Source organism: Pyxicephalus adspersus, chromosome 8, assembly GCF_032062135.1.
Source record: "Pyxicephalus adspersus chromosome 8, UCB_Pads_2.0, whole genome shotgun sequence".
NCBI lineage: Eukaryota > Metazoa > Chordata > Amphibia > Anura > Pyxicephalidae > Pyxicephalus > Pyxicephalus adspersus.
In genome coordinates, this window is record NC_092865.1 from 34,886,477 (window position 1) to 34,913,070 (window position 26,594).

General features: G+C 36.0%; 1 protein-coding gene across 2 annotated transcripts in view; it reads right to left on the reverse strand.

Annotated features, from left to right (window-relative positions):
* The window catches only part of OLFM3 (olfactomedin 3), a 118,591-nt gene that overhangs the window by 10,296 nt on the left and 81,701 nt on the right, over positions 1–26,594 (reverse strand). For both annotated transcript variants that reach the window (XM_072420015.1, XM_072420014.1), the window contains exons 2-5: positions 15,160–15,306; positions 7,046–7,201; positions 4,505–4,724; positions 607–713 (exon numbers count right to left, since the gene is read on the reverse strand). In XM_072420015.1, coding sequence (XP_072276116.1) covers positions 607–713; positions 4,505–4,724; positions 7,046–7,201; positions 15,160–15,306 — 630 coding nt within the window. The remainder of the gene's footprint in view (positions 1–606; positions 714–4,504; positions 4,725–7,045; positions 7,202–15,159; positions 15,307–26,594) is intronic.

Genomic DNA, 26,594 nt, shown 5'->3' on the forward strand with positions numbered 1-26,594 from the left:
ACTTCTGCTAAACTCTGAATAGCGGAAATACACTATAGACCAGTGTTTCTCAACAATGATTAAGTGGAACCCTATGGTTCCTTCAGATATTGCTAGGGATTCCTTGAGCACTGAGCAGTTTGTACAATATTTAATACATTTATTAATAAACTAAATAAAAAAACACAAAAAACTGTAAAAAAAATAATAATTAAAAATAAAACTGTACAGTAGCATGTATAATATAAAATTATATATATATTTATATCAAGATTTGTTTGTATTGGACTCAATTCAGCTTTTTTGTATTGAATCCAATACAAAATTATTTGATTTTTTTCAGTGATCCTCCCGCCCACACCAATGCATGCACCAATATCACCGGGAAACCCCAAAGTTGCCAGGAGAAGATTAAAGGAGTAAGACATGTCCAGAGGAGCTGCGAGGACCAGCAGGACGCCGGGGTACAACAACGGATCAAGGTAAGTGGGTTTTATTTATGTTTTAAGCAACCCTGAGTGTGATTAGGGATTACCGCTTTTTGCATGGAAAATCCACCCCGAGTCACATTCGGGATTTCACTCGGGGTTAATGAAAATTTACTACACGATTTATGAGAATACATACTCGATTATTTTTCTCTGATGCTATAGGATCTGTCATCCATGCTCCAAACCTTGGCCCAGATGCCTTTATTGTAATAGGTCCAGTAATTTTCATCAGTTTTCCACAAGCTTAAAAAAGAAAAAAAAGATCGTTTATTCCATCCCAGAGAATCAATACTCCTCAATAAAGCTTTTCTCTTTTTCGTTTTTTTTACCTGCAAAGCTTCATAAAATTGCTCCAAAATATTGCACACAAGATGATTTGCTATGTTGTACATAATAAAATACAGGTACAGTTTTATGTATGTTAGCACACTTTTTTTCATCAATTTAATGTCACTGGTGTAAAATCCTGTTTGCAGAAATATTAGGAGGAGACAGTTATTGAAGACTAGACATTACAATGCTCAGTTTATAGCTTTCAAAATTAAAGGCATTGATTTGTTCTGCCAATGTAAACTTTTTTTACTTTAATTAGTATTGCAGGGCAATATCAGGGTAGGGGTAAACATTCAGTGTCTAAAGCATTGGAAATATTCTGAATTGCCCCTAGGTGGCATATTTATACAGCCTATTGTTTCGTGCTGTAACAGGTGTGTAGATATAAAAAGTTCTAAATTAAAGATTTTTTTAAAAGTAAAATGACGATTCTAATTGTAAATCTATTCTTCTAAAGTTACCCATACATACAGTCAAAATGTAGCCAGAGATACATATTCAAAAACCAAAAATTTGTTGAAAAATTCCATGTCGAGGTTTGGGAGTAAACTCGAAATAATGTACATTTCAGTAGGATTCTGTCAGTGTATCTGTCCTACCTAATGACAGATACACAATAATGGGGGCTATGTTATGTGCCAGCCCTCACACTATAAAAGGTAGGGACATGAAGCAGCCATAGTATCAGTGTATGTGTTGGAGTACTGTAGGGAAAGCTGACGAACTGCATAGGAAAAGATGAAGGACAGGGAAAGCCCACCTTAACCCAAAATTGAAGATTCATATAGCAATTGGGTTGATACATACAGTGAGGGAAAGAAGTTTTTGATCCCCTGCTGATTTTGTACTTTTGGCCTCTGACAAAGAAATGAACAGTCAATATTTGTAATGGTAAGTTTATTGTAGCTGTAAGAGACAGAATAACAACAAAAGAACCCTCAAAAACCCAGTGCTTAAAAGTCAGAGCTTGATGTGCATTGTAATGAAATAAGTATGTGATCCCCTATCAACCAGCAAGATTTCAGGCTCCCAGGTGTCTTCATTGTATGCAGGTAATGAGCTGAGATTAGGAGCACCCTCTGTAAGGGAGTGCTCCTAATCCAAGCTTGTTACAGTACCTGTATAAAAGACACCTGTCCACAAAAGCAATCAATCAATCAGATTCTAAACTAGCCACCATGGCCAAGACCAAAGAGCTGTAAAGGATATCAGGGACAAGATTGTAGACCTACACAAGGCTGGACTGGTCTACAAGACTATCGCCAAGCAGCTTGGTGAGAAGGTGACAGCAGTTGGTGCGATCATTTGCAAATGGAAGAAACACAAAAAACTGTCAATCTCCCTCCCTGGGCAAGATCTCCCCTCGTGGATTTGCAATGATCATGACAATGGTGACAAAGCAGCCCGGAACTACACGTGGGGATCTTGTCAATGATCTCAGGGCAGCTGGGACCATAGTCACCAAGAAATCGCAATGTCCCCCGGCTCAAGCACATGTACAGGCCCGCCTGCAGTTTGCCAATGAACATCTGAATGATCCAGAGGAGAACAGGGTGAAAGTGTTGTGGTCAGATGAGACAAAAATTGAGCTCTGTAGCATCAACTCAACTCAACTGTTTGGAGGAGGAGAAATGCTGCCTATGACCCCCAAGAACACCATCCCCACCGTCAAACATGGAAGTGGACACATTATGCTTTGGGGGTGTTTTTCTGCTAAGGGGACAGAACACCTTTACAGCATCAAACCTTGGGTGAGCACCTCCGTCCCTCAGCCAGGGCATTGAAAATGGGTCGTGGATGGGTATTACAGCATGACAATGACCCAAAACACACGGCCAAGGCAACAAAGGAGTGGCTTAAGAAGAAGCGCATGAAGGTCCTGGAGTGGCCCAGCCAGTCTCCAGACTGGTTGATAAGGGATCAAATATTTTTTTCACTCATTACAATGCACATCGAGCTCTGACTTTTGAGCACTGGGTTTTTAAGGGTTCTTTGGTTGGTATTCTGTCTCTCACATCTACAATAAACCTACCATTACAATTATCGACTGGTCATTTCTTTGATAGAGGGCAAACGTACAAAATCAGCAGGGGATCAAATACTTCTTGCCCTCACTGTAAATTCAAACAGTGTATGTAGCAAATTGATGGACAGAATATCTGTTTCATAAGTCAAATTTAAGCATTTCCCATTTCCCAGCATATCTACATTACCATGGAAATGAAGTATAGCATATGAAGGGGCAGAACTTGTAATCATGTAAGGGGGGAGGAAAGCCATTGTGAAACCTTTATCTGTTAAGAGGAAACTTCACATCAAGAGAGGTTCTGGCTGTATGGCAAAGTTTACAAATTTTGAATTTGTAAAATCGTCTTGTTCTATTTTGGGTTTTTTGGAGTTTTAAAATAAAGCTAGAATACCACGTTGCTGTGGGGAGGGTCTGAAGTATGTAGAAATGTATCCTACGTGCAATATTTTGAATGAACAGTGAGCTTTTCCTTTAAATTGAAGTTAATCTGTAGACTAGAATACAATAGCTTGTCTATTAATAAAGCAAATGACTGAATGTATTTGCAAAGTACAGACCCCACAGATTTTAATATTGCTATGGTGAATATTGAAATCATTATTTTCATAAACCTGGCTCAAACCTAAGCCATGCAATTTCGCTTGTCCCTAATGGTCACAGGAAGTATAGAAGTATGTATAGAAATAAATCATACCCATTTGGTTTTTACCAGATAATATGGAAATAAATAATGTATTTTACCTTATCTAAACATTAGATATTGTCTCCCTGTGTACAGCTGGCATTCACTGGATGGGCATGTCAGTTGAAAAAGTATACACCCTAGGATTCTAATTAAACAATTGAATCTTCTTAAATAGACTTCTACATTGTAAAAGATCATAGTGAATATAAAGGTGTCTTTAAACCTTATCTACTCCACTACAAAACAAAAATTAAATTAAAATCACAATGTAAATATTTCATGTGTCTGTAAAAATATATCCCACTTACTAAACAAGCTAGAGGACTAAAATACATACATACAGAGGCTTTACAATCTAAACTGCTATAGTATGCAAGGTCAAGTCATCATTAACTACATGATATCATCAAAGTGATACAATGTATTACATCACTTTTCCTAATGAGTGTTCATCTTGTTTTCATACTTAGGTTCCTTATTGAATTAAAATTTGCCCGGATAAAAATGTTTAGTGGTGTTTTTCATAGAATGAAAACATACAATAAACTGTACAGCCAAGTACTACTTTACTGGTATGTTAATGCAAAGTTAATTCAATAACTGAGAAGTTCAGAAAATGGAAAAAGTTCTGGTGATATATAAAGACACTCTCTTTTTTATCTCATAAAAAAGTTTTTGCTTTGTACAGCTATATGGTAACAACATAAATACTGGAATATGCTTTGTCCTAACGAGGTAACACACTGAGAAAATAGTGGGCATGATTTATGTCAACTTCACACCATGGGTCTCTTCCCCAATTATACATTTCAAAATTGCTTGAACTTAAAATACCTGGTAGTTTGTTTCATATGTGAAAGCTGAAGCTACTTTCCTTCTAATGATGAGTAATGATGTGTGATATACAGTACATTACCTATGACTAAGAGGAACAAAGAATATGGAAGCAAACAAAAATATATAATATTATGAAATATTAAGGTTTACTTAGTTTTTTCATGCAATCTCTCAGTCGGGTCTCCAGTCCTAAAACCCTTTGATGGAGCTCTTCATAGTCGAATGCACCAATCTCATGTTGGATTGTAGTGAGAATTCCTGTCAAATTTCTGATCTCCTCTTTAAACTGTGTAATGAGCCGGGCATCTGTCTTATATTGTTCCAAAACTGGAATTAGTGGCTGGAGCTCATCCATCTTTTCCTTTAGATCCTAAAAAATAAAGAATTTTGGTAACTTAATTTATAGAATATGAAAATACATTTCTATATATACTACACGGAAAGGTGCAATTTTTTTACAAAACACATTTTTTTGGATCTAATTCTTTATTGTGTAAGGTTACAAGTCTTTAAATATTTGTTGTATAATTGTTTTTTTATATAGATTCCTTGTTTTTATAAACCTAATACACACAGGATGTACACATCACTCTGTTAGGGGATTAGTCATTGTTTTGACTTGAGTATGAGTAAAATTTTGCAGAAGTTTCATAACTAATTTTTCCAGCACAACAGATAGAAAGTCGTTGATAAACATGGATAAACAAGCCATGAGCTCCACTTGGATAAAAGAATGAGGTTTGGCTACAAAATTCACCCCTCTTAAGTGCTGTCCCCTTAGACTGCATCCCATCTATAAGCCAGGAAGGGTACAGTGATGGGGTAGCAGTAAGAAAAGGGATAGCACTGGAGAGGATTCAATACTGACACTAGACCGGCTTTTTATTTTTACACCTGCTGGAACAAAGAGTTTTTTGACCAAAGATAGTGTTAAGTTCAGTTTACCATTAGTATTTTTACTTAAAAATAGATTTATTTCCCTTGCTTACCTTTTCTCAAGTAGAAATCATTATTAGCATTATTATTATTGGTAGTAGTATTGGTAGTATTTGTGGTAATTTGTGTTATTAAATGTGCTGACTTCTGTTTTTAAAAAAAATAATTAATAGATCAAGATACAGATCAGTATTTTAAAGATATAATCAGATATAGTATTTTACACCCAGGTCTGTTAACAAAGGCCTGTAGCTTGGTACCCCTTTTACAATATCTGTCTTGAACATGCACTATAACATCTTCAATTGCTTGAAACTAAATGGCAAGCTCATTTTAGCTTCACAGAGATCTGCCAGTTTTATAAATACTTTTAGAACATATAATTTGAAGCAAATGTGTCGAGTAAACTGGCTAAAAGCACAATATGGTAAAGGTTTTATGTACACTGGCCTAAACTAAAAAAACATATATGTACAGTAAGTGTACACATGTAAAAAAAAGAGCACAGTCTTCTTTGAAAGACATATATGCAACATTCAGGTATAGATGTAAAGTATTTTAAAGTAAACCAAAACTAAAAATGGAATAAACAAAATAAATAAAAATGTCTCATCTTCCTTTGTGCCTTTTCTGGGTGTTGGACATTTAGTCAACTTGATTCGCCAGACCTGGATGATGTAAATTTTGCACATGCGCACAGGAGTTTATCCTGTCCCGGCAGCCACAGGGGATTCCTGGCATATGCCAGCATCTTGCATTGAGCTGCACATACCCAAATCAGTGTATTTAGAAAAGAAGATTGCAAACAGTAGGTATGTCTTGCAGAAGGTTGCAGAAGGGACATCTCCAGGTAGGCCCGGAGCAACAGAAAAAAAAAGATAGGCGTAGAAGCTACATGACAGGGTGGAAGAGGAGTTGGGTAGTGAAAGGGCTAAATGAAGTTGAATCGGAGGGTTAAGGAGAGATCAAGGTGGGGACTGGCTGGGGAAGGGGCTTGGCACGGGTTAAAATTGGTCATGGTGAGGTTCTGGGGGTGGTGTGAAGTGGCGGTTGGGGTCCTTCAGTTCACATTATGGTGTGGAGGGGAAACTGTCTTTTGTGTGGCGTTTCCCAAGTGGATTAGGAAAATGGTGGTAATAGTTGTGCCAGCAGACCAGCAGACTGAGGGTCTTCCATGGTTTTAAGGTTGAGTTGGTTATTGGGAAGCAGCAGCTTCTGAACTACACTGGTCATGGCCCTTTTGCAATAAAAAAAAAATTGCCTGCTCACAGTTTTGGAATACAGAACTAGTTCGGCTTTACCAGCATTGATTTAATTGATATTTTATGATGTTAGGTTATTTAATTTTACTATATCTTGTATTTTTTTATTGATATAAAATCTTTAATTTGCTAATAATTAGTTAATATTAGGTCCACCTATGTCAGATACCAGTATTGGTTTTCTAATGTAAAGGACATCACCAGCTGTTTGCTTACAGATTATCTCACTGTAATGAAAGGGCTGTACTGGTAGGTAAATCGAGTCAACAAAAGATGTCGTTTTGTTTTCCTACTTTTTATTTATTAGATATCAATGTTTTATTTTAGAAAATAATAAATGAATATAAAAATATATACAGAAACCCTATACTGTACATTCCAATTAACAAATTATTTACAGCTGCACAACTAATTATAGGATAAAAAAACTCTATTTGCAATTAAGATGATAAATATTACTGAGTAATACTAATATTCCTGTATGGATTCTCACCTGAAAGTGACGAGTTAAAAGAGTTTTCCGGTCCTCTTCAATCTGTCTAAATTTGGACCTGAGACCCTTCATTTGGGTCTCCATCTTCTGTACATACTGGAAATCTCTTTGTGTGCGGAGGTTCAACACCTCTATTGACTGTGACATGTTCTGTACCTACAGGGTATATTAGGACACAGTGATACATATTAAACATTCAAAATTTTTAGTTTTTTTCTGAGGATGGTTATGTAAGTAGGCCATTATGTCAAAGCGTCAATGCTGAAAAAATTATTAACATTTTTAGATATTTTTTTAAAAAAGTCCTGTGAAATTTCCATTTACTTAATTCCTATTGGAATTTACCAAACACATCTAGCATGTACCATGCTCAACACACAAACATTTAGAATCCTTGCTGAACATTTTCATCATGATCTTCAGCACTCTTCATCATAACTGACAACCATTTGAATTACAATGCCTTACCTTGCTTGCTCTGATCTTGGTAAGTTAACCACTTAAACAGTTCAACAAAGTGTTGAAAATTTGAAGGGAGTAATTATAAAAAAAAAGAAAAATGGAAAACAGAATTTGTAACACCATAAAAGTGAGAACAGCTTTTGTTCTCCAAAAACCAGGCCTCTAAAACCATAATTACTATACTTTTACTGTAGGTACCTGAAGTATTATAATTTGATGTAATTACAAGTGGTGATAAGTGGTCAAAGACTTACATTGTGGTTGCTTTTTGCTACTTTATAACAGTTTTAAACAAAAAAATAGAAAGAAAACACTGCTATTTTTCATTGCTCCCTATGGTGTATGAAGCATGATAGCATTACAAAGTAGCAGACTTATCAAGTAATATTACCTAAGGACATTTCTTACTAATAAGTATATTATATTTACAGCAATACATTAGGATCACTAGATATCTTAGAAAAAGTAATTTTAAATGAGGTAATTTTTGGGCATGAGATAACTGTCCTGGAAATATTCCTGGGGAATGCATAGCAGCGAACTCTTATAAGAAGACAGTCCAGGCTATTGCATTAGCATCCTATTATATATTAATTGTTCTGATTTTCTCAGGATCTTGCTGGAAATAATTACTTTTGCTTATATGTCACAGGTAGGAAAGTGCATGGTTAGGTAAGTATAAATCTAACTTACTTCTTTACAGATATACTTTGGACATTCTATCTGCTCTTCACAAGTCTAAAGGTGCGTACACACTTCCAATTTTTATCGTTCCAATCGAACGACGAACGATCGATTGGGCAAAAAATCGTTCGTAAAAAAGTAACCAACGACGCCGACGAACGAGGAAAGTCGCTGGAAACGAACGACCGGACCGACGGATCGGATTGGGCGACGATCGTTGAACATCGTTCGTGTGTACGGTCGTTCGTTGATCGTCCATGTTCAGAGCATGCGTGATGAACGAACGTCCGTTCACTTTCCTGTCGTGCACATAGTTCCTCTATCGTTCAAACGATCGTATCTATTGTGTGTACAATATCTACGAACGATCGTGTCGTTAACTCTATGTGCAGGATCGGTGCTATACGATCGTTCATATATATCGTGCATGAACGTTCGTCGTTCGTTTTCCAACGATAATAATTGGAAGTGTGTATGTAGCTTTACACAAAGTGTAAGACTTTGTTTTTTTTATCACAAGGTCCGCCATAAGAAGTATTTAAAATATCGATAAAATGTGTGAGGAAAGATCTAGCTGGATGGTAACAGAATGACAAGGCGTGAGCGAATTAACCCATACATGTTTTGGGATGTGGGGGGGGGGGGGACCCACATGAACATACAGAGGAAATGCAACCCTCTATCAGCTATCAGAATCATGGATGGATTTGAGCCTAGGCCCAGTGCTGCAAAAACGAGAATGCTAAATACAGAACCAATTGTGCCAACCCCAAAGAAAAAAAGTTTGCATGACCTAAATAGTCAGGAAATAATAGTATCTTTGGTTTTAATGACTAACACATTAGGGTAATACTATCATCTAATGCAGAGATCGAACCTATACAGTTGATCTAAGTGTTGGGGGCTGTTTTGGCAAGAAACTTCTGGCTTTGAGAACAAATTAGTATAGTATATATGGCCAGAATTTGGGAAAGCAATAACTTGTACTCTGATCCAAAGAACTCTGCTGACACCCAACTATCCTTTCTAAATATATAGGGTTTGTGTTACTTGTTTAACATTTGCTTTAGAAGATGGTATGGGCCTGATTTATTAAAGCTCTCTAAGGCTGAAGAGGATACATTTTCATCAGTGAAGCTGGTTGATCAAGCAAACCTGGAATTGATCTGGTCCACGATTCAAAACATACCAAACATAGCAAATGACAAGCAAACCCAACACTAACATTTAACCAATACCTAAAATGAGAACCGAACACCTAACCTCCCTTCGCCCTCAACTAAACCCCTTTAGTGTGAGTTCAACACTTACCCTATTTTATCTTTAACACTGTAACCACTAATCTAAATGCTGACAACATGCAGTCATGTGTTGGAATCATGTAGTATGGAGATTCCAATCCCAAATAAATGGCTTCTGATATGACTGCCTTTTGACGTCAGAAATGCCATGACTGGTAAAATTAGCTCAGATTTTTTTTGCCTAACTATGACCCAAAACAGTTAAAGTTTGTGAAAAGTTTACATTCATGGAATTTGACTTTTTCAGTTCATGCAACTATGGATTCAAACCAGAAATCGTACTTAAACAATCGAATAGTAATTTAAAATGCCAAGATGATAGTGAACCTTGGACATTATTGTCAGTGGTAAAAGAAACTGTCTAGCCCAGTAAAGGGTGTCTAAACTTAAATGGTAAAATGAAAAATGGTATTGAATGCCTATGATGAAATAAGAGAAGTAGAGTCTGGTAAATGGAATATTTGGGCATGAACCAAAAAATCATTGTAAAAGTTTAACACATTTTAAGTGAATTAATTTGGCATGTAAATATTACTTCCTGTAAAAAACATTTACTTGTTTGAATAACTTCCAATTGTAGTTTGTCTGGTAAACCATGACTATTGATGTAGGGTTCAGCAAAGCAGCACATTTAATAGATGGATTAAGAGGGGGGGGGGTGGTGGGTAACATTGCCTAGAACAGATTAGTTTAATAAGGGGTGGAAGATATTGAGGCAAGCAGATGTTCTTCACAGTCTGAGAAAGTTTGTATGCTTTTGTTTTTAATGGAGGATGCAGGTTATTTACTTTGAAGATACACAAAGGGTGGAAACAGATATTTGCTAATGATGAGCACAGAAAAGAAAGAATACATTCAGGAGAAGGACATTGTTAATGAGCATGAAAGGTTGATCTTGCTAGTAGAAGCAATTAATTAAGTGCAGGTAAATTTCTGCATGTGATGAACAGACACAATTCTCTTGACTTTAATATGTTGCGGTTATTTATTCATACCTTGGTAGGAGTTTGGACCTGCTGATAAATGTACATAGCCATTTATATTTTACCTCAATAACATAGGTAACATAAATATTCTTTTCAAAAGGCCTGTCTACATCTATGCATGTGTAGAGATGTGCAACGTTGATGTTATATGTGTTCATATACAGTATTGTGTAGTGTTAACAGGGCTGATGAAAGGAACAGCGACATACATCATGGATATTTGTAACATGCTTCTTGCCAACAGTGCTGCAAGGGAGGGTCATGCAGTACATTGAAGTATGTGAAATGGACAAGAGCAACAGTTTTTTTTAGTAATTAAAAGCTGATATGAACAAAAGAAACTAAATAAATACAATAAAAATGTATCCAATATTTCGAAATAATTTATTTATAGAATTATGTATTTTGCGTCTACAAAAAATTTAAGTAATCATTTCCCAAACCCTGCTATGTCAACATTTATTGCTAGTTAATAAACTCAAACGTAAATGACTAACATCTCTGCATATGTGAAAATTATTTAATAGGCATCACACACACTAAATGGTCACCTGGTTAAACAATTAGTGAAAAAAAAGATTTTAATTGGATTTGAACTGATCAATTCGTGCTCCAGTTCTTGATCCATAATAGCAGTGGAATAGACTAGGCTTTATTCCCACGCTCTCCAGAGAGGTTAAGTCTTACTGTATGAATGTGATTATCATTCATTATTATCATCTCTGTTCTGTTCTCATCCATGTGCTGTAAATAATGTGAGATTTCCTCACCTGTTTTCTAATAATCAGGTCAGGCAAATTCTCAATTATTTGTCCCCAATTGTCTGCACTGCAGCTGAGCCAGACTTGAATAGAACACCTGAGCTAAGTGGAAAAGGAATTCATTTTTTTGCAATATCTAATTAAAACATAGTCTTATAGAAATTGTAATATATTGTATGTGTTTATGTGGCTCTAAATTCCACAGGTACTTGATTTTCCAAGGGCATTGTATGCATTAGACATGGTCATATGAGATGAGGTTATTATATTTTTAGAAACACAGTGCAACACATTCTATACAAAACAATTTACTGTGTTGTATTTTCTTTGTTTCTGACACAGGTTTGTGAAGCAGTTCTAAAGGATGTAAAATACAGGGAGCATTGTCTACCTCATTTATTTATTCTATGTTCCCATTGCTTTGCTTGGGTAAATATATCATGACCTGTTCTACTACATCTAAACTGATCATGCCACTGTAAAGGTCAATGTAATGCAAGCAAAAGAATGCAAACAGAAAGTCAACGCAGGACAGATGTTAGCAGCAATTTTCCTCTGAAAGGACCTGAAACCATTCTTAGAGACGCTTATCAATTCTGAAGCCCAGATAGGCAATGATAAACAGGATAATTGAGACAGAATGTTTGAATGATTTATCAGAAAGTTAAAGTGGAAAGCAGCCTAATTTACATATTTGTATCTGGTTGCTTGATAAATGCTGATAGGTGCATTAAAAATGGAATTAAAGTTAGGTGCTCACCCATACACAGAGGTGACAGGTATTTAATTTCCTACCAATGGCTGAATGGATTGGCAAAAGAATGGAGCAAGCAAAGGTGAGTGTATGCTGCTGAAAGTTTCGCTTCTGGTAAATGATGGAGCCATTAAAAACAGGATAGAATACCTGTAATCCTTGGCTTCTACCACCAGCTTAAACTTCATGTAGTAATGTACAAGTCAGTGGTGTGAAAATAACAGCACAAAAGCTGGTATTAAACATACGAGCCACTGGAAAGTAAGTATAGGCTCTCTTCTTTCGTTGAGTAATATATTTCATAGAAGTGACGCTGTATTGAAATTGTCACTTATACATAAACCTGTGTTTGAAATACTGCCCACATCTTATGTATAGGTCATTGCAGTAAATTATGTTTTGTTAGAAGCATTACTATTTGTAACTTAATGTGGGTGACCAGCAGTAATGAGCTTTAAAATTTGTCCAAGAAAAATTTGATTTTAAGTGATTCAATTTCAATTCATTGTAAAACATTCAGTTAGCATTTTTGTCACCCATTTAAATTAACCCTCAATATAGCACCCTCAATATAAACCCTCAATATAGCACCTGTAGGAGAATGGCCAATGTGAAAAAATAAAAAAGCATGTGGCTTTTCCATGAATCCAAATAATTTTTTTTTCTGGAAAACTCATTGGTGCCCTGTGAATGGTGTTGAATTGTACCCCATTAGCACTTTTCTTTCTGTACTAATAAAGGCAACATGTTTTTTATTATTACAATTTTAATTAGAGGCAGTGACCTGTAGGTATTACTTTTTTACTTTAGAATTAGTTATGTATTTTTGTTTTTGGTATTTGAGGTGTTAATACCATGGTGTCGATCAGTTACTGTAATCATTTAATAAATGCTCAGACTGAGAACAGACAGTCTGCACCGAGGACAGACAGTGGTCTCCCCCATGGTAGGGGTGTCTGGAGTTGTGGAATAGGAGAGGTGTAGATTTTAGTTCAACAGATCAATGTTTTTTCTATGCAGCCCTCATAGAATATTTTAAGGGAACGTAAGAACTTAGGGTAATGATTTCTGCAGGAATTATTCTAGTTAATGACTATCCTCAAACAATGCCAGAGACACTTGATACACATCACCTTTTCTGTCACATAAGACTCTGCCGTTTCACCCTACTCCTTTATATTTAAGGTACTTTTATTTAAGTAAGTGTACTTAATGCTGCAATTCTTTTTATCTTGACTCTTGTGCACAGTTTCCCTAGCTCTCTGCAGACTGATAAATGTCTGCCCTTGTACATTTCACTTACATTTTACTTTTGTGTAAAAATACAGCCAATATATCATTACAGCTATACAGCTGATATAATATCCAATAATATATTTCTGACACTTTAAATCATAAATTACCATATTAAATATCATGCAAATGGATGCTATTCATGTCTGGGAAAATTGGAAATAGAAGAAATGCAAAGAGAAGTTGCTGGAAGGGGTGGGGAGTAAGTGAGGTGATGTGGCAAAAGAACACAACTCCTTGATTTGGGCTGTACAAAAGACAAGACTGTGGATTCAAGCAAAGGAGATAGATGCCGCACCCAAACTAAAAACACTTACCGCAGCTCTGACAACTGACATGTATGGTAAATATCATGAAAACTAGGATTAGCAAAAGAACACAAGAAAATGTAGGCACATCTTTATGAGTACATGAATTTGTCAGAGAAGAAGGCATTGTCTAATACATTATAACTTATTTAACAGCAAGTGTATAATCTAAGAAGAATCTGAAATGTAACCTTTTATAAACAGACCTTAAACATTACCAATTGAGCCCCTGAGAGCGCCATCCTATGGTGGATCTATGTTTATCATTTTAATTAAAATTTGCAATTTTGTAAAATATTAAAGTCATATAAAACAATATGATATGTTTTCAGTATGTCACTGGACTTTACCTTTAACCCTTCATTTTTAAAGGACAGGTTTCAGACTTGTGGTTGACTCAGGCGCTTCTCTGCACACTTAACTATGCACTATGGAAGTAAAAAGTTGTTTCTGGCTGCATAGTTGCTTTTCTTCCTCTGGAGGAAGAACTGCACCTCATCCTCACTGAACTGTATGCTAAAGTGTGTGTAAAAGGCTGATATTGACATTATAGTAGATGAAAATGGTTGGCTGGAAGTGACTAATACTACAGTTTTTGGCCAAGCAAGTCTGTAAGGAGTCCAAGGTTATGTACACACGTCAAATGATTCTCCCTGATACAAATAGTCATGCTCGTCTCTGGCAAGAATTTGACATGTGTACAGCCCCCAACACCGTTCAAGGATTGAAGGATCCATAAACGATTGATGAGGAACGACATACAAGTCAAGGGAGGGGGGCACAGTGGGGTACCGATCATAGGTTCCCCCTCTCCTTCTTCATAGGACAGAATGTAGCTGTGTGTACATAGCCTATGTGTTAAAGCAGACCTAAAATAACCTTTTTTGTGCGGGGATTAAAAAAAGGGTGAAGGCCTACCCCTCTGCCTTTAATTGTTGCATCTATGAGCATGTCTATAACGTAAAAAGTGGAAGAATCATGACACCTTTGAGACATCATATGGGTACATATCACAATTTCAATGAGAACAAGAAATATTTGGCTCTTGAAAGAAGAAGAAAGAAGATGGTGGTGCTATACAGAGATAACAGGACAGACCCAATCTAGAAAAGCTCCAGAGGGATTGAGGGATTTGCGGCAGCAAAGGTGAGTTTTTTTTTAAGTTTAGACCAGCATTAAGGTTAGAAGATGAGATATACCGATGATGATGAGTTTTAGAGATAGGAGGGAGCATAGGTCTTAATTTAAGCATTGTTTGTGATTAAAAGCTTTGAAGCCAAATGTGCTGCTCTGGTCACTGAATAGTACCAAGAGTAAAGAGTACTAAAAGTAAAAATAAGCACTTACTTGGTCTAAGTAAAAATAAATGATTTTAAAAGAAAAGCAATCTTTATACACTTTATTTAAGCATAATACCAACAAAAATTTCTTCTAAACACAACATTTTAAATTGTTCTTCTCTGCAGAATTCATTAACCTTACAGGAGTAAAATGCTCGCCTACATCTAGGTAAGAAAAGCAATGGTGATTATACTCTGGGAAACCAGATGACAGAACTCACTGACCTTTTCTAAAAGCTGGCGGAGTTGTTTGCTTTTTGCATCTCGGGAGCACAGGTTCTGTTCTGGAGCCACCACGGTGCAGATACAGCGGCCATCAGGGTCCTGCGCTGAGCTATAAACATGCCAGCCTTCCCGAGGGCTTATTTGTGTCTGAAAGAAAAGTACAAGAATTGTAAAAGTGTATTAGAAGACATAAAAATGACAATAATGTTCAGTTTAAAGAGGAAATATTTCTATTTAGACTGGCCTATTTTAGAAACAAGGAAAGTACATTTCATTTTTCTACATTTTGATTGTGTTTTGTGCCTTGTACAGACACAGCCATTAAGTAAATTGACTTTACCTTGGTTGGCCTATCTATAGCAGTGCCTACAGTTTATAAAGCTCATTGTTCAATCACACAATGCTGGAAATTAGCTTAGGAAATAAAACCTTTGCTAGACAGCCTGAATACTTAAATACAGATAAATACTATAAAATATTTTGATCTCTAATTAAACAAATTCCAGCAATTCTATGGTCATTAATGAGATGAGACAATTGGTATCCTGTAGAGTTCTAATTCACCTATAAAAAGCACATACTTCCTGTAATTTTAGTGTTATCTTACCAGTAAAGCAGGCTTTAAAATTGCATCTTATCAGATTATGAGCCTCTTATGTTTATTTATAGGTCTTGTTAAATGGGGAGCTCATGTTCATTACGAAAGATGCCATTATTTTAAAATAAAGAGCTGCTGATATCACTAATTGTACTTTGTTTGTGATGGATAGGCAGCAAAGATGCCACCCAAGGTCTGACAGTCTAAAGTATTCAGGGTCTGCCCTAATTGGCAAAGCTTGCAGGATGGGCACATTCCCAAATAATTGTGGAAAGTGCTTTTATTCTTGCTTGAAACCTACTTAGCTATAGCCTTCAGATAATTATCCACTTTCAGTAATAATCTTAATAATGCCATCGCATGTTCCTGATTGCTGTTAACAACATGCATTCCTTTCTCAGAATGGGTTGTCGCTTCTCTGGAAGTGTAGCTAAGTCAATATGTGGCTGTTCAATAATATGATATACACAAATACCCAGCTGAAAGGGTAAAAAGATGGATGTGTGTTATTATATGGCATGTTTGACATTATGGATAATTTTGTTGGTGTATAGGACTACTCAGGAGAGCAACAACTATGTATGTGTTATATTAACATTTTGTTTTCATTTACTAGACTTTTACACACTTACACCTCTTACAGACTTGTGGTCAAAAATTTGCACTGCTACTTTGCACCCAGAAGTGGCAAACTGCACAGGGCAATGCATTTTCACTGCAAACTGCACAGGGCGATGCCCTTGCATTTGTAGTGCAGTTGTTCCTCCAGAGGAGAAAAAGAAAGTGCATAGCCAGAAGAAACACAATGTTTCCAAAAACCATGCCAAAACGTTACCACAATAACTTGCAAAATGTGGTTTCTATAAAGTTGAATAGAAGGAGTTAGGAGCATGATTGGGTATCCAATACAATGCTGTCATTTATCGCAAGGCTGAAGGAGGCCTTATAATAAATGACAGCATCGCACAGCAATACTCAATGTCCAAACAATGAGGCTGATTTACTAAAGGAGTTGAGAATCTGTTTATAATAAATTGTGTGAATATTCACTTCAGTTATCTAATAGCATAAAAAGCAAATACTTAATTTATCCCCACATGATGAGGTATTTAAAGAGAGCAGGAATTTGTTGTTCCCATGCTTGGATAATTAAAGTGAACATTCACAAAATGTAATGTATGTATTGTAAAAACAATAACTCTTTTAACAAATTCATGCAAACTGACAAATTATACTTACTGCTATGACTTTTTAAAAAATAATTTTTGAATATATTCATCTCTTTCTGACATAGAAGTCCAACTCCAGAATATACTTTTATGTATTCCCTCCCTTACCATGGTAAATGCACCCACTGTTTGTGGCAGAAACTTTTTTAGGTTTGTAAAGTTGCAGTCAAATGGCCACCGTAGGACGTTTTCTAAGATCTGCCTGTGAGAAGGGAATCATGGCACACATATCAAGGGTTTGCACCTCTTCTCAGGAATGTACCAAGATACAGAATTGGTTGTACAGCCTAGCAACCGACTGTCCTAAAAAAAGCTTCTCTATTGGCATTAGTGGCAGCATTAGGTGGCTAGCTTCAACCCATTTACTGGGAGGCGATATACACTTTACTGTACATGCCTAGTTACTTGGCCATGCCCAAAAGCTGGAGGGGGTTGGGCACTAAGTGTGCCACAATATATTTATTTGCAATGTAAGCGATACTGCAACATACTTCTGACCCCTGAATTATGTTGTATACTACACAGTCCTGACCAAAGTATTCATTGTCTCAGCAGTTGTTGGTCACTTTAGGGTTGCCCAAGGCTTTCTCTGTTAAGGGAAGCTCGCACAGGCACTTATATACTTAGTATATACTGTGTGCAGAAAAACATAATATAAAAATGCCAGTTCCCACTTTCTCTGGTGGGCTGAATGTCCTCACAGTGCTTGCAGGATATTTAGAACATACTGCAGGACCCAAAGCCACATAGAATGGCTCCTCTCCACTGCTGTCATCCTTTTTTAATTAGCTCAATGTTTCTTAGATATTGGGCCTGAATAATTCAAGCACTCCAAGACTGGAAAAAAAGACTATCATGGGGGGAAACTGGGTGATCCGCCAAACCAGGAATAGATTCTCTAAAATGATTTGCTATTTTTTGACAAATGTTTTCAATCCCAGGCAAATTGGAACATTCCAGGTTTTTCCCAGGTTTGCATCACCCAGGTTCTTCCATGACAGTCTCCACTTCAGGAGAGCTTTAATAAATCAGGCCCATTTAGTGCATTTCCAGTGGCTCCAGAGATTAAAATATTTAGAATCTTTTCACATTGACTTAAATAGTGTAAAGGTTTGAAACATTCAAACTCAAGAATGTTTGGACCAGTTCAGCCAAATGATCCTAGAAGAAGAATATGGGTACATATGGGAAACATTCCTTATCAAACAGTGGAATAATGTAAGCCTGAAATTGGGCTTTAAGCAGCAACAAGATGCCCATTTTCTATGAGTAGTCAATTCAAATGCAGATACTATTCATTTTTCTTCTTTAACTACAGAATCAATATTAACAGGTTTAATTTACTAAATTATAATTACCTTTATTTGTCAATGACAACCAGTGAAAGCTACAAATAATGTCTTAAAATATCTGCTTTTATGATTTACACCACGTCCACTTTAGTGTGGTCAATTGAGCCTAATGAACAGAAACATCAGATCACAAAACAAAGTTATAATAAGGGCATTCATGAATATATGAGGGTCCCATTTAAGACGAGTTTACACTTTATAGATGTGACCTTTGGGTTGATTTACTAAAGAAATACAAACTGTGAACTAAGCAAAGAAATTATTCACTGGCCCCTAACTGTCCGTGTTTTGCAACCATATCTCTCTGTCCCATGATTCTCCTATATTGCCCTTTTCTTTGGTATATGGAAAGATCTCAATATATATTCCATACCAGAAGTAGCACTACATCAAACCTTTCATCCAATAAATTATTGCATTTGGTCTTTCCAAAAGTCTGTACAAAGGCTGATGATGAAGTACTTTGGGATTTGCTATTTCTTTCAGGTCCATAGAACTAGGTGCAACATAGGGATTTGTCCTTTGTGTTAAAAGGTGACCCTCTTTCTCTTTCAGGAAAGTTGGGACATATGAAATACCTAATATACAGGGGAATTCTAAATGCATATTTCAATATGCAAGGGAATTCTAAACAGGATTTTGCTTTGCACATGACTGGGTGATTGGCATGAACCCATCTTTATTATATTAACTAATAAAGATTGGTCTGTTTTAATAAAGCTCTCCAAGACTGGAGAAGATAGGCTATCATAGGAAAACCTGGGGAAAAATAACTACTCACATTAAAGTGTAAGTAAACCTATCCACATCCCCCAGTCATACTGGTTGTAATATTTACATTAAGCTGTTCATCCATATAATAGAGCAATGTAAATACTGTTCTTTTTTTTTCAAGAAGGTCACACAATCTGAATTGTTGTTCTCTGCCCTAATCATCTTGATCAGTAGGCAAGGCTTAAACTGCGGCATGGACCTGTTATTCTTTATTCAGGATTTGCTGAAACTTTAATTAGCTGGTATGTAGCTTTATTTATATGGGTGACAACTCTTTAGAGGGAAGATCAGTCCACAGAAAGTTGCCACCCAGAATGTGAGGTGTATCGAAGCTTATATCTAAAACAAATAGTTCATACAAGTAGGTGGTTTTCATTAGATGCCTATCATGCAGAAATTATTTTTAGGTTTACTGACACTTTAACCATTCATCATTATTTTTTGTCTTGGGCCGCTTTTAAACTGTGCTACTGAAAGAACTCATCCTTCTACAAAGTTTGGAGTATCTAATTAAGTATATTCACATGGGCAATGGAAAGAGCTGATTAAGTTTGAAAAACTTTGCTTAGTACTTTGTCAATTAGGAAGAGCTGCAACTTTATCCATATCCTTCAAATTGGGCAACCTAAGACCTGCTTAGAAATATTTTTAATGAAATACAAAAGCGTGCTCAGCAAAAAGGTTTTGTCCAAGAGGTCAATAGAAATCAGCTGGTGATAAGAGCACAGCAGTTGTAAATTATGTTCTTTTGAGCCAACAAGAAAGCAATAATGGCTAAAAGCACAGTGTAGTTATAACCACTTGAAATGAGCTTAGGATAAAAGGTTAGATGGAATTTTCGCTGCCTCTCTTATGAGTAAACAAAACAATATGAGGGGTTATTCGGCAGGGAATATGATGAAGCATTTATTACTTCTATATTGAGCTTAAGCATGCTTGTTTACAATGGTTATATATACAGAATAGGTGCTCTAGATTTCTAAATGAAGTGTTTGTACGGAGATAAAAAGATTTATGTCTGCACTATGACCCCACAGCATGCTGCTAAACCATGAAGGATGAGGAGTTGGAATAGAAGGAATGATCACTAGAAGTCTTTTGAAGCTACTGGTTAAAGGTCCAATAAATTTCCATAACTATATTGTAGTCTTTCTTTGTTTGCTTTGCATTTGACTTCAATTATCCCACAAAACTACCTTGATCTAAATACCTCAAAAGTAAGCTGAGCAGTTTACTTATCTTCAAGAAATTAAAGTAGATCAAAGTATAAAAAAAGATACAGTGCAATTCACATAATGTTAGTGGCTGGTGTACGAACCCTGTTCTTTAATTTTTTTATTTAATTACTGTTTAAAGATGAACTTCAACTAGGTTTAAGCAAAAATAAAAAAAAAATAAAAGTAGCAACACAACATATGTACACATAAAAGTGCAAATAGTAGGAAAGGATAGGAATCCATGTGTCCCTGCTAGACAATTCACCTTCTCTATTTGTTTTGGCGACCATTGTCATCAAGAAAGAAAATGATGGTAAATCCTAAAATGTTACAGTCATTATCAGAGCAAAATTTTAGGGTAAATCTTCCATTGGCAAATAGAAGTTTCAGTGGCAAGTTGACATTGGGACTATGTGGGACATTGGGATAATGTGACACTAAACACATACATCTCAGCCCGAGACAGTGAAATGCAGCAGTCTATATTATCACCGGTCTTGAAATTACCTTTTTATTTAGGATGTTAATATTGTCATATAGGATCTTCAGTGATAAAATATTTAGGTCTTTTGTCTATGATGTTTGTATGGTTACTTATTGTTCATGATATTATAAATCAAAATAGGGTATATGTTATAGATGTTTTATAATAAAACAACTGCTATGGACATTTGTTTTCCCAGTTTGTGGTTTGTTTGTATTTCTTTTGGGTTAAGAGGGGGTTGAGATTTGCTGAGCAACAGAAGTGGGAATATTGGACCTCTAAACTATTTTGGTCATTTGTCTTGTTAACCTCACTTTTTGGTGTTTCCTGGACACAATCAGCAAAAGAAAAGTTTAGATGAACCTAGTATGCTCTGCACCTACAATTCTGTATGTGGTGTTCCTGGCTGTCATTTTGACAGTCAAATTCCTGATCTCTGACAGCAGATCTTTCTTTAAAGATTACTGATCACAAGTCAACATTCAGCAGCGATAATCAACAAATGTAATATAATAACAATATTGATTTGTAATTCATTGAAGCTGATGCATGCAGGGGATTCATAATATCAAATTTAGCTTTTTTCTTGTGATAAAAAAATATTCATAGATCCCCCTAATTAATGCATTCCTAATCGCCTTTAGGTATTTTGTGTTTTCATATATATGCAAACTAATTATTTGCTTATTTGTTCAATTATTTTTTTTGAAAAAAATGCAATGTAAAAAATTATTAATTTCTCCAATACCAGATACAGATAATCCATTGCCTCTAGAAACATAATATTAGTGTTATAACTGGAACAAATTAACAGTACTATTGATTGGTAAAGCTGTCACCAATTTGCTTAAGAAAAAACATCTTTATTTTTTACTTTCTGACAGGGTACTCTGGATCTACCATAAAACTGTGCAGACAAGCAAATATTTTTACTTGGAGCTCAGTTCTGCTTATAAAAACCTTCTATATTCTCTTGTGCGGCAGTTCTCAGATTCTGAGTACAAGTCACTCAGTGAAGGTAAAGAACTAATTGTGTTGTCAGAAAGGTGTTTGAATTACAAAACTTCCTGTACAAAATTACATATTCTTTGGTACGTTTACATTCCCCATATATTTATTTCAATTATGTATTTAGCTTCCTTCCTGGAATTTAGTTTTAGTGGATTTAACAGATCACTAATGCTTTTTGATTGCTGGCATCTCAGTGAAAAGTAGGTTTTCCCATTAATAGTGCCTTGTGGTTACTGGTTTTCAGAACACAATAATCTGTCAACATTTACGAAAATATGCATGCTTCCACTTGACACATTTATTATGTTACCTCTAAAAGCAGTCAAAGGTTTGAACTGCTCTACATGTATTCTCATATTTAGGATCAATCAATTCTCTTATTCAAGGTTTTTTTTTATGACTTTGAACCTCATACATTTTTGGCTTCATTTACTATATCTGCTTATTTTTATCTATTAGTCAGTTTTTCCTGATCTTTTTTTAAGCCCTGATGAAAGTGATGATGTGTAACCCTGAAACGTGATGGCTATTGTTTGATGGAATAATACATTAATTTATTTGGACTTTTATAGAAAATGGCTTGGCGCCTATTTATCGGTTTGAGTTTGACTTTAGAATTACAGCAGTGGTATACCTGTTGTTCAAGCTGCCTTATTAGTACAGTATGCCGCCTGAAAGAGGGTCATATCTTTAGCTCTAATTGCACCTTGAACATATATATTTCCAGCACCATTTTTTTCCTTGCATATAAATCTAGGTCATTGCAAAACTTAACATCTTGGTTTGTACAATTGTATCCAGTTTGTATTGTAAGCATGTTTCTTTCTTGTCCAAATATTTTGGATTACAGTTATTCATTAACTTGCAGCAAATAGTTGGTATTGTCACATTCCCTGCTTTCATGTTTTGTAACATTTTTATACTATATAGAAAGGCCATACTAAATTCATTGAGGTTATCCTTGAAAGCTGTGGAAGCCTAGTACTACAAAGGTATGCAAAGGACAACAAATCAGCCATGGAAATGCCTACAACAAATCTTTTTGCCTGCGGGAAATATTGATGGATTCTTTGCTTTCTTTTACCAGAGCTTCTCCCTGGTGATTGCTTATCTGATGACTAGTAAGAAATATTTAAAAATAAGCAGGAAAAGTAAGGAAACAAAGACTTATAGAATGAATATACCAAAACAAGGTATCTCCAGCTACAGCTTCCTCTCCAGCAAACACAGCAAAACAGCAAGCAGCACAGTAGAGAAATCATCAATTCTTACTCATAATCTCCAAATACAAAAGTGATTTAAATAAGCAGAGATACAACTATAAGGGATCAAACAGCTCAAATTAGGTTAAAGGTGTCTAGGCAAACCACATGTCAGAGGCACTACTGTTTTCCACAAGAAATCAATACCAAAAATGTAGCTACTTCAGGTTATTGATAAATAACATTTATCATATATACTTCAGTATAAACCAACCTTTTTTTTTACCTGAAAATGACATTAAAAAGAATCTCGGTTTGTACTAAAGTCACACCAGAAGATGGTGCTGTGTCTTCGTGCAACAGATTCTTGCCATACAGTTTAGTATTAAAGAGTTTGTTACACGTTTTACAAGAGTACTTCACACCTTCTACTGGTGACCAACAATAACACACAAAAGAACATTTAATCATAACCAACTTAAAAGTACTAAATATTTTAACTTGTAAACATGTAAAAAAAAAAAAAAGAAGATATACAGAATTTTAATATTCAAGTTTAATTTTTCTACTACTACTGAATAAATTTTTTAAAAATACCACACAATAGATGCATTTATTTGTGTCATTTTTTTGGGCATTTCTATTGAATACTAAAAAGAATCTCATTTTATATGTGTTTCAATAGCAGTAATTAATTATCCAATGGGGAATGATTCAGAAAAATGTCAGATGCACTTTATGAATAGATCCTTTTGAGTTTAGGCTCCCAATAAATATTACACTACAGACCAGACCAAATGTAGCATAGCTATATAGTATAAATCTAGAAAGTCCATTATTGACAATATTATTCCAATCATACACTTCTTAGGCTCTAAACCCTAAGAATAAATATAGACGGTGTACAGTCTGAGCCATGTGTACTTAGTAAAGGATTGCAGATCCTTTACCAGTCTAGCATCAGCACAGCTGGATATCAAATTTACAGGCAGCAGGTGACGCTTGACACTTGCAGAGCAAGAGTTTAGTCTTACGCTACAATAATAATGATATGATTGAGGATCACAGAACCTTTGAGCTGCAGTTATTATTAATAACAGCTTGTAATAATGATTCAGACGCACTCAAGAGATGGCTCAGTATCTCTCAGGCCACTTACTGTCTGATTAAATGATGGCTAATGGGGGTACAGCAAGCTATTGAGCTGTCCTGAGGATTATGATAACCAAGCTGGACAGGAGGAACACTAAAACAGATAGTCACAAGTCACAAGCCAAATGCATTATGGACTAAAAAGTGGGCAACTATATTACTACTGTGGAAAACAGCAGTTTGATTAGTAATAGACAGATACAACAGTCAATGCTTATCAAAACAGTAAATGCTTATGCACTAGAAAACATGTGACATTATAATGTAATAATATTAAATAGATTAACCTAAAACACAAATCATCACCTACATACCTTTAATATAGGTTTAAATCAGATTAAAACCCAATCATTAAAATCTAATATATTCTTTAAGTGTGTTAATGTAACTTTAAAGTCATTTTCAATCTATGGATTTTATTTTATTTATACCTGGTAATTCCACCTTAAAGGACCTTGTTTATGCACTTCTTGTTATAGGGTGTGACACTCTCCTAATTTTTCCACTGCAGTGGTAAGCTGTCATGTATTTTCCAGTAAACAGTAATACCTGCCATGCCAACACAAGCATGTTTCTCCATTATTGTCATCAAGAATCCCACTCTAGGCAATTACATGACGTGACAACTGGGGCACATGAATGTAGACAGGAAGGGGTTCTATAAAGATTCAAAGAGATCAGCAGCACTGAGATGTAAAACAGGACACAATGTTAGTCAATATTTACACGTACTTTGAGCACTTTAGTCAACAAAATGCCATTCAGTTAGTTGTAACACTTTAAACTAAATTGCATCATCCCCTTCAATGCAAATCTTTCACTGAGGCTTGGGCTGTATGGGATGACGCTAGTGCCCCACTCACAAACCTGAGCATTGGGCAAAAGAGAAAAGGGCAGGAGCGGGGAATAAGGTGCATTTTACCATCCCCTAGTGCAAATGCATATTAGCCTTTACAGTGGGGAACAGAGCCCTGTTCAATGGTAAAACACTTTGCCAGAATTCTGCTTGAACTTCAAAGCTTGGTCATACCTAGGGATGAGCGAGAATGCCTCTTGCATTCTTGCGAAAATTTCCCCAAACTTCTGATGGGTTAGCGAAATTGTGGTGAAATGATTTCTCAAAATCATCAGAAGATCGAGGAAATCATTATAGGAGGATTCGCAGGGCTGCATTCATTCCCGCAGCCCTGGGAATCCTCCTGTTTGTGATCTCTGGCACTAGAGGTTAATTAACCTCTAGAGCCCAGGGATGGCAGTGGAACTGCTGATGAACTCTCAATGGAGAAACTCGCCTGCAGTCACAGCTGTCACAGCAGTCACTCGTGTGCCTCCAATCAGCTGTGACCGCAAAGTTCCCATGGTCACCCCGTGACCGTGGGAACTGAACTGCGGATGAACTCTAAATGGAGAAAGCTTTCCTCAGCCAATCAGAGAACACTAGAGGTTTTGAATGGGGAGACTTGTCCCCATTTAATTTCTAGTGCCAGGGATCGCACACTGAGCTGATCAATGAATGCAGGCGGTGCTGCATTTCCCTGCAGAAGGGACATCCCCTGTGACTTAGGCAAATTGCTTTTTTAATCAGTTTTAATTTGTCAGATCAATAATAAATTTTGTAAGTATAGAAAATACTTATTAATCTTACCAGAAAAGCTACACCCTGGTCATTCAATGAACTGGACACAAAAACTTAATTGGATATTTTCTTCTTTGTGTACTTTCAATCCCAAAGCCCTTACAAAATGTCCAGCTTGGGTGTCAACCATTGCTCCCTCTATAGATACAGTGGGAGAAAAAACACAGCCAACTAGTGATATAAATCTGTTATTTGTAGAATTGCCTCATCTACTAACTGGTACTTTTATTGGGGGGGGGGGGGTTAATGTGATTACATTGTCATCCCATATGCAGGGGGTCCTGATGTAATAAAGTGATTTTCCTTTTTCATGCAAATGGAAAAGTGTATATTATTTAGGAAGCATGGACTAAAAAAATGACTGGAATAACATGCACAGAATTTTATCCACATGATAGATGTGCCTTAATATAAATAAATGATAGTAATAAACCTCATTTGGCTATTTTTCTTCCTGGCTCTAATCAGTCTCTTATTAAATCCTATGAACTTATAATTCATTTTAGCATATGTTATGAGAGGACTCATCTGGGAATCATCTGTTTCTTGTGGCTTTCTGGATATGTCAGAACACCAGCCTCCCCCCAGGCTATGAACAGACTCATAAGGCTTCAAAGAGAGAAGAGGCTATACTGCATCCTGACTAACCGAAAGGCACACAGAAACATACTGTGATTCTAACACAAACTACAGAGGAAAACTCCTATCCCACTGCTCCCTGCTTCTCTGATGATATTAGACTTGCAAATGTTAAAGATCTCAGAAATTATGATTTAATAA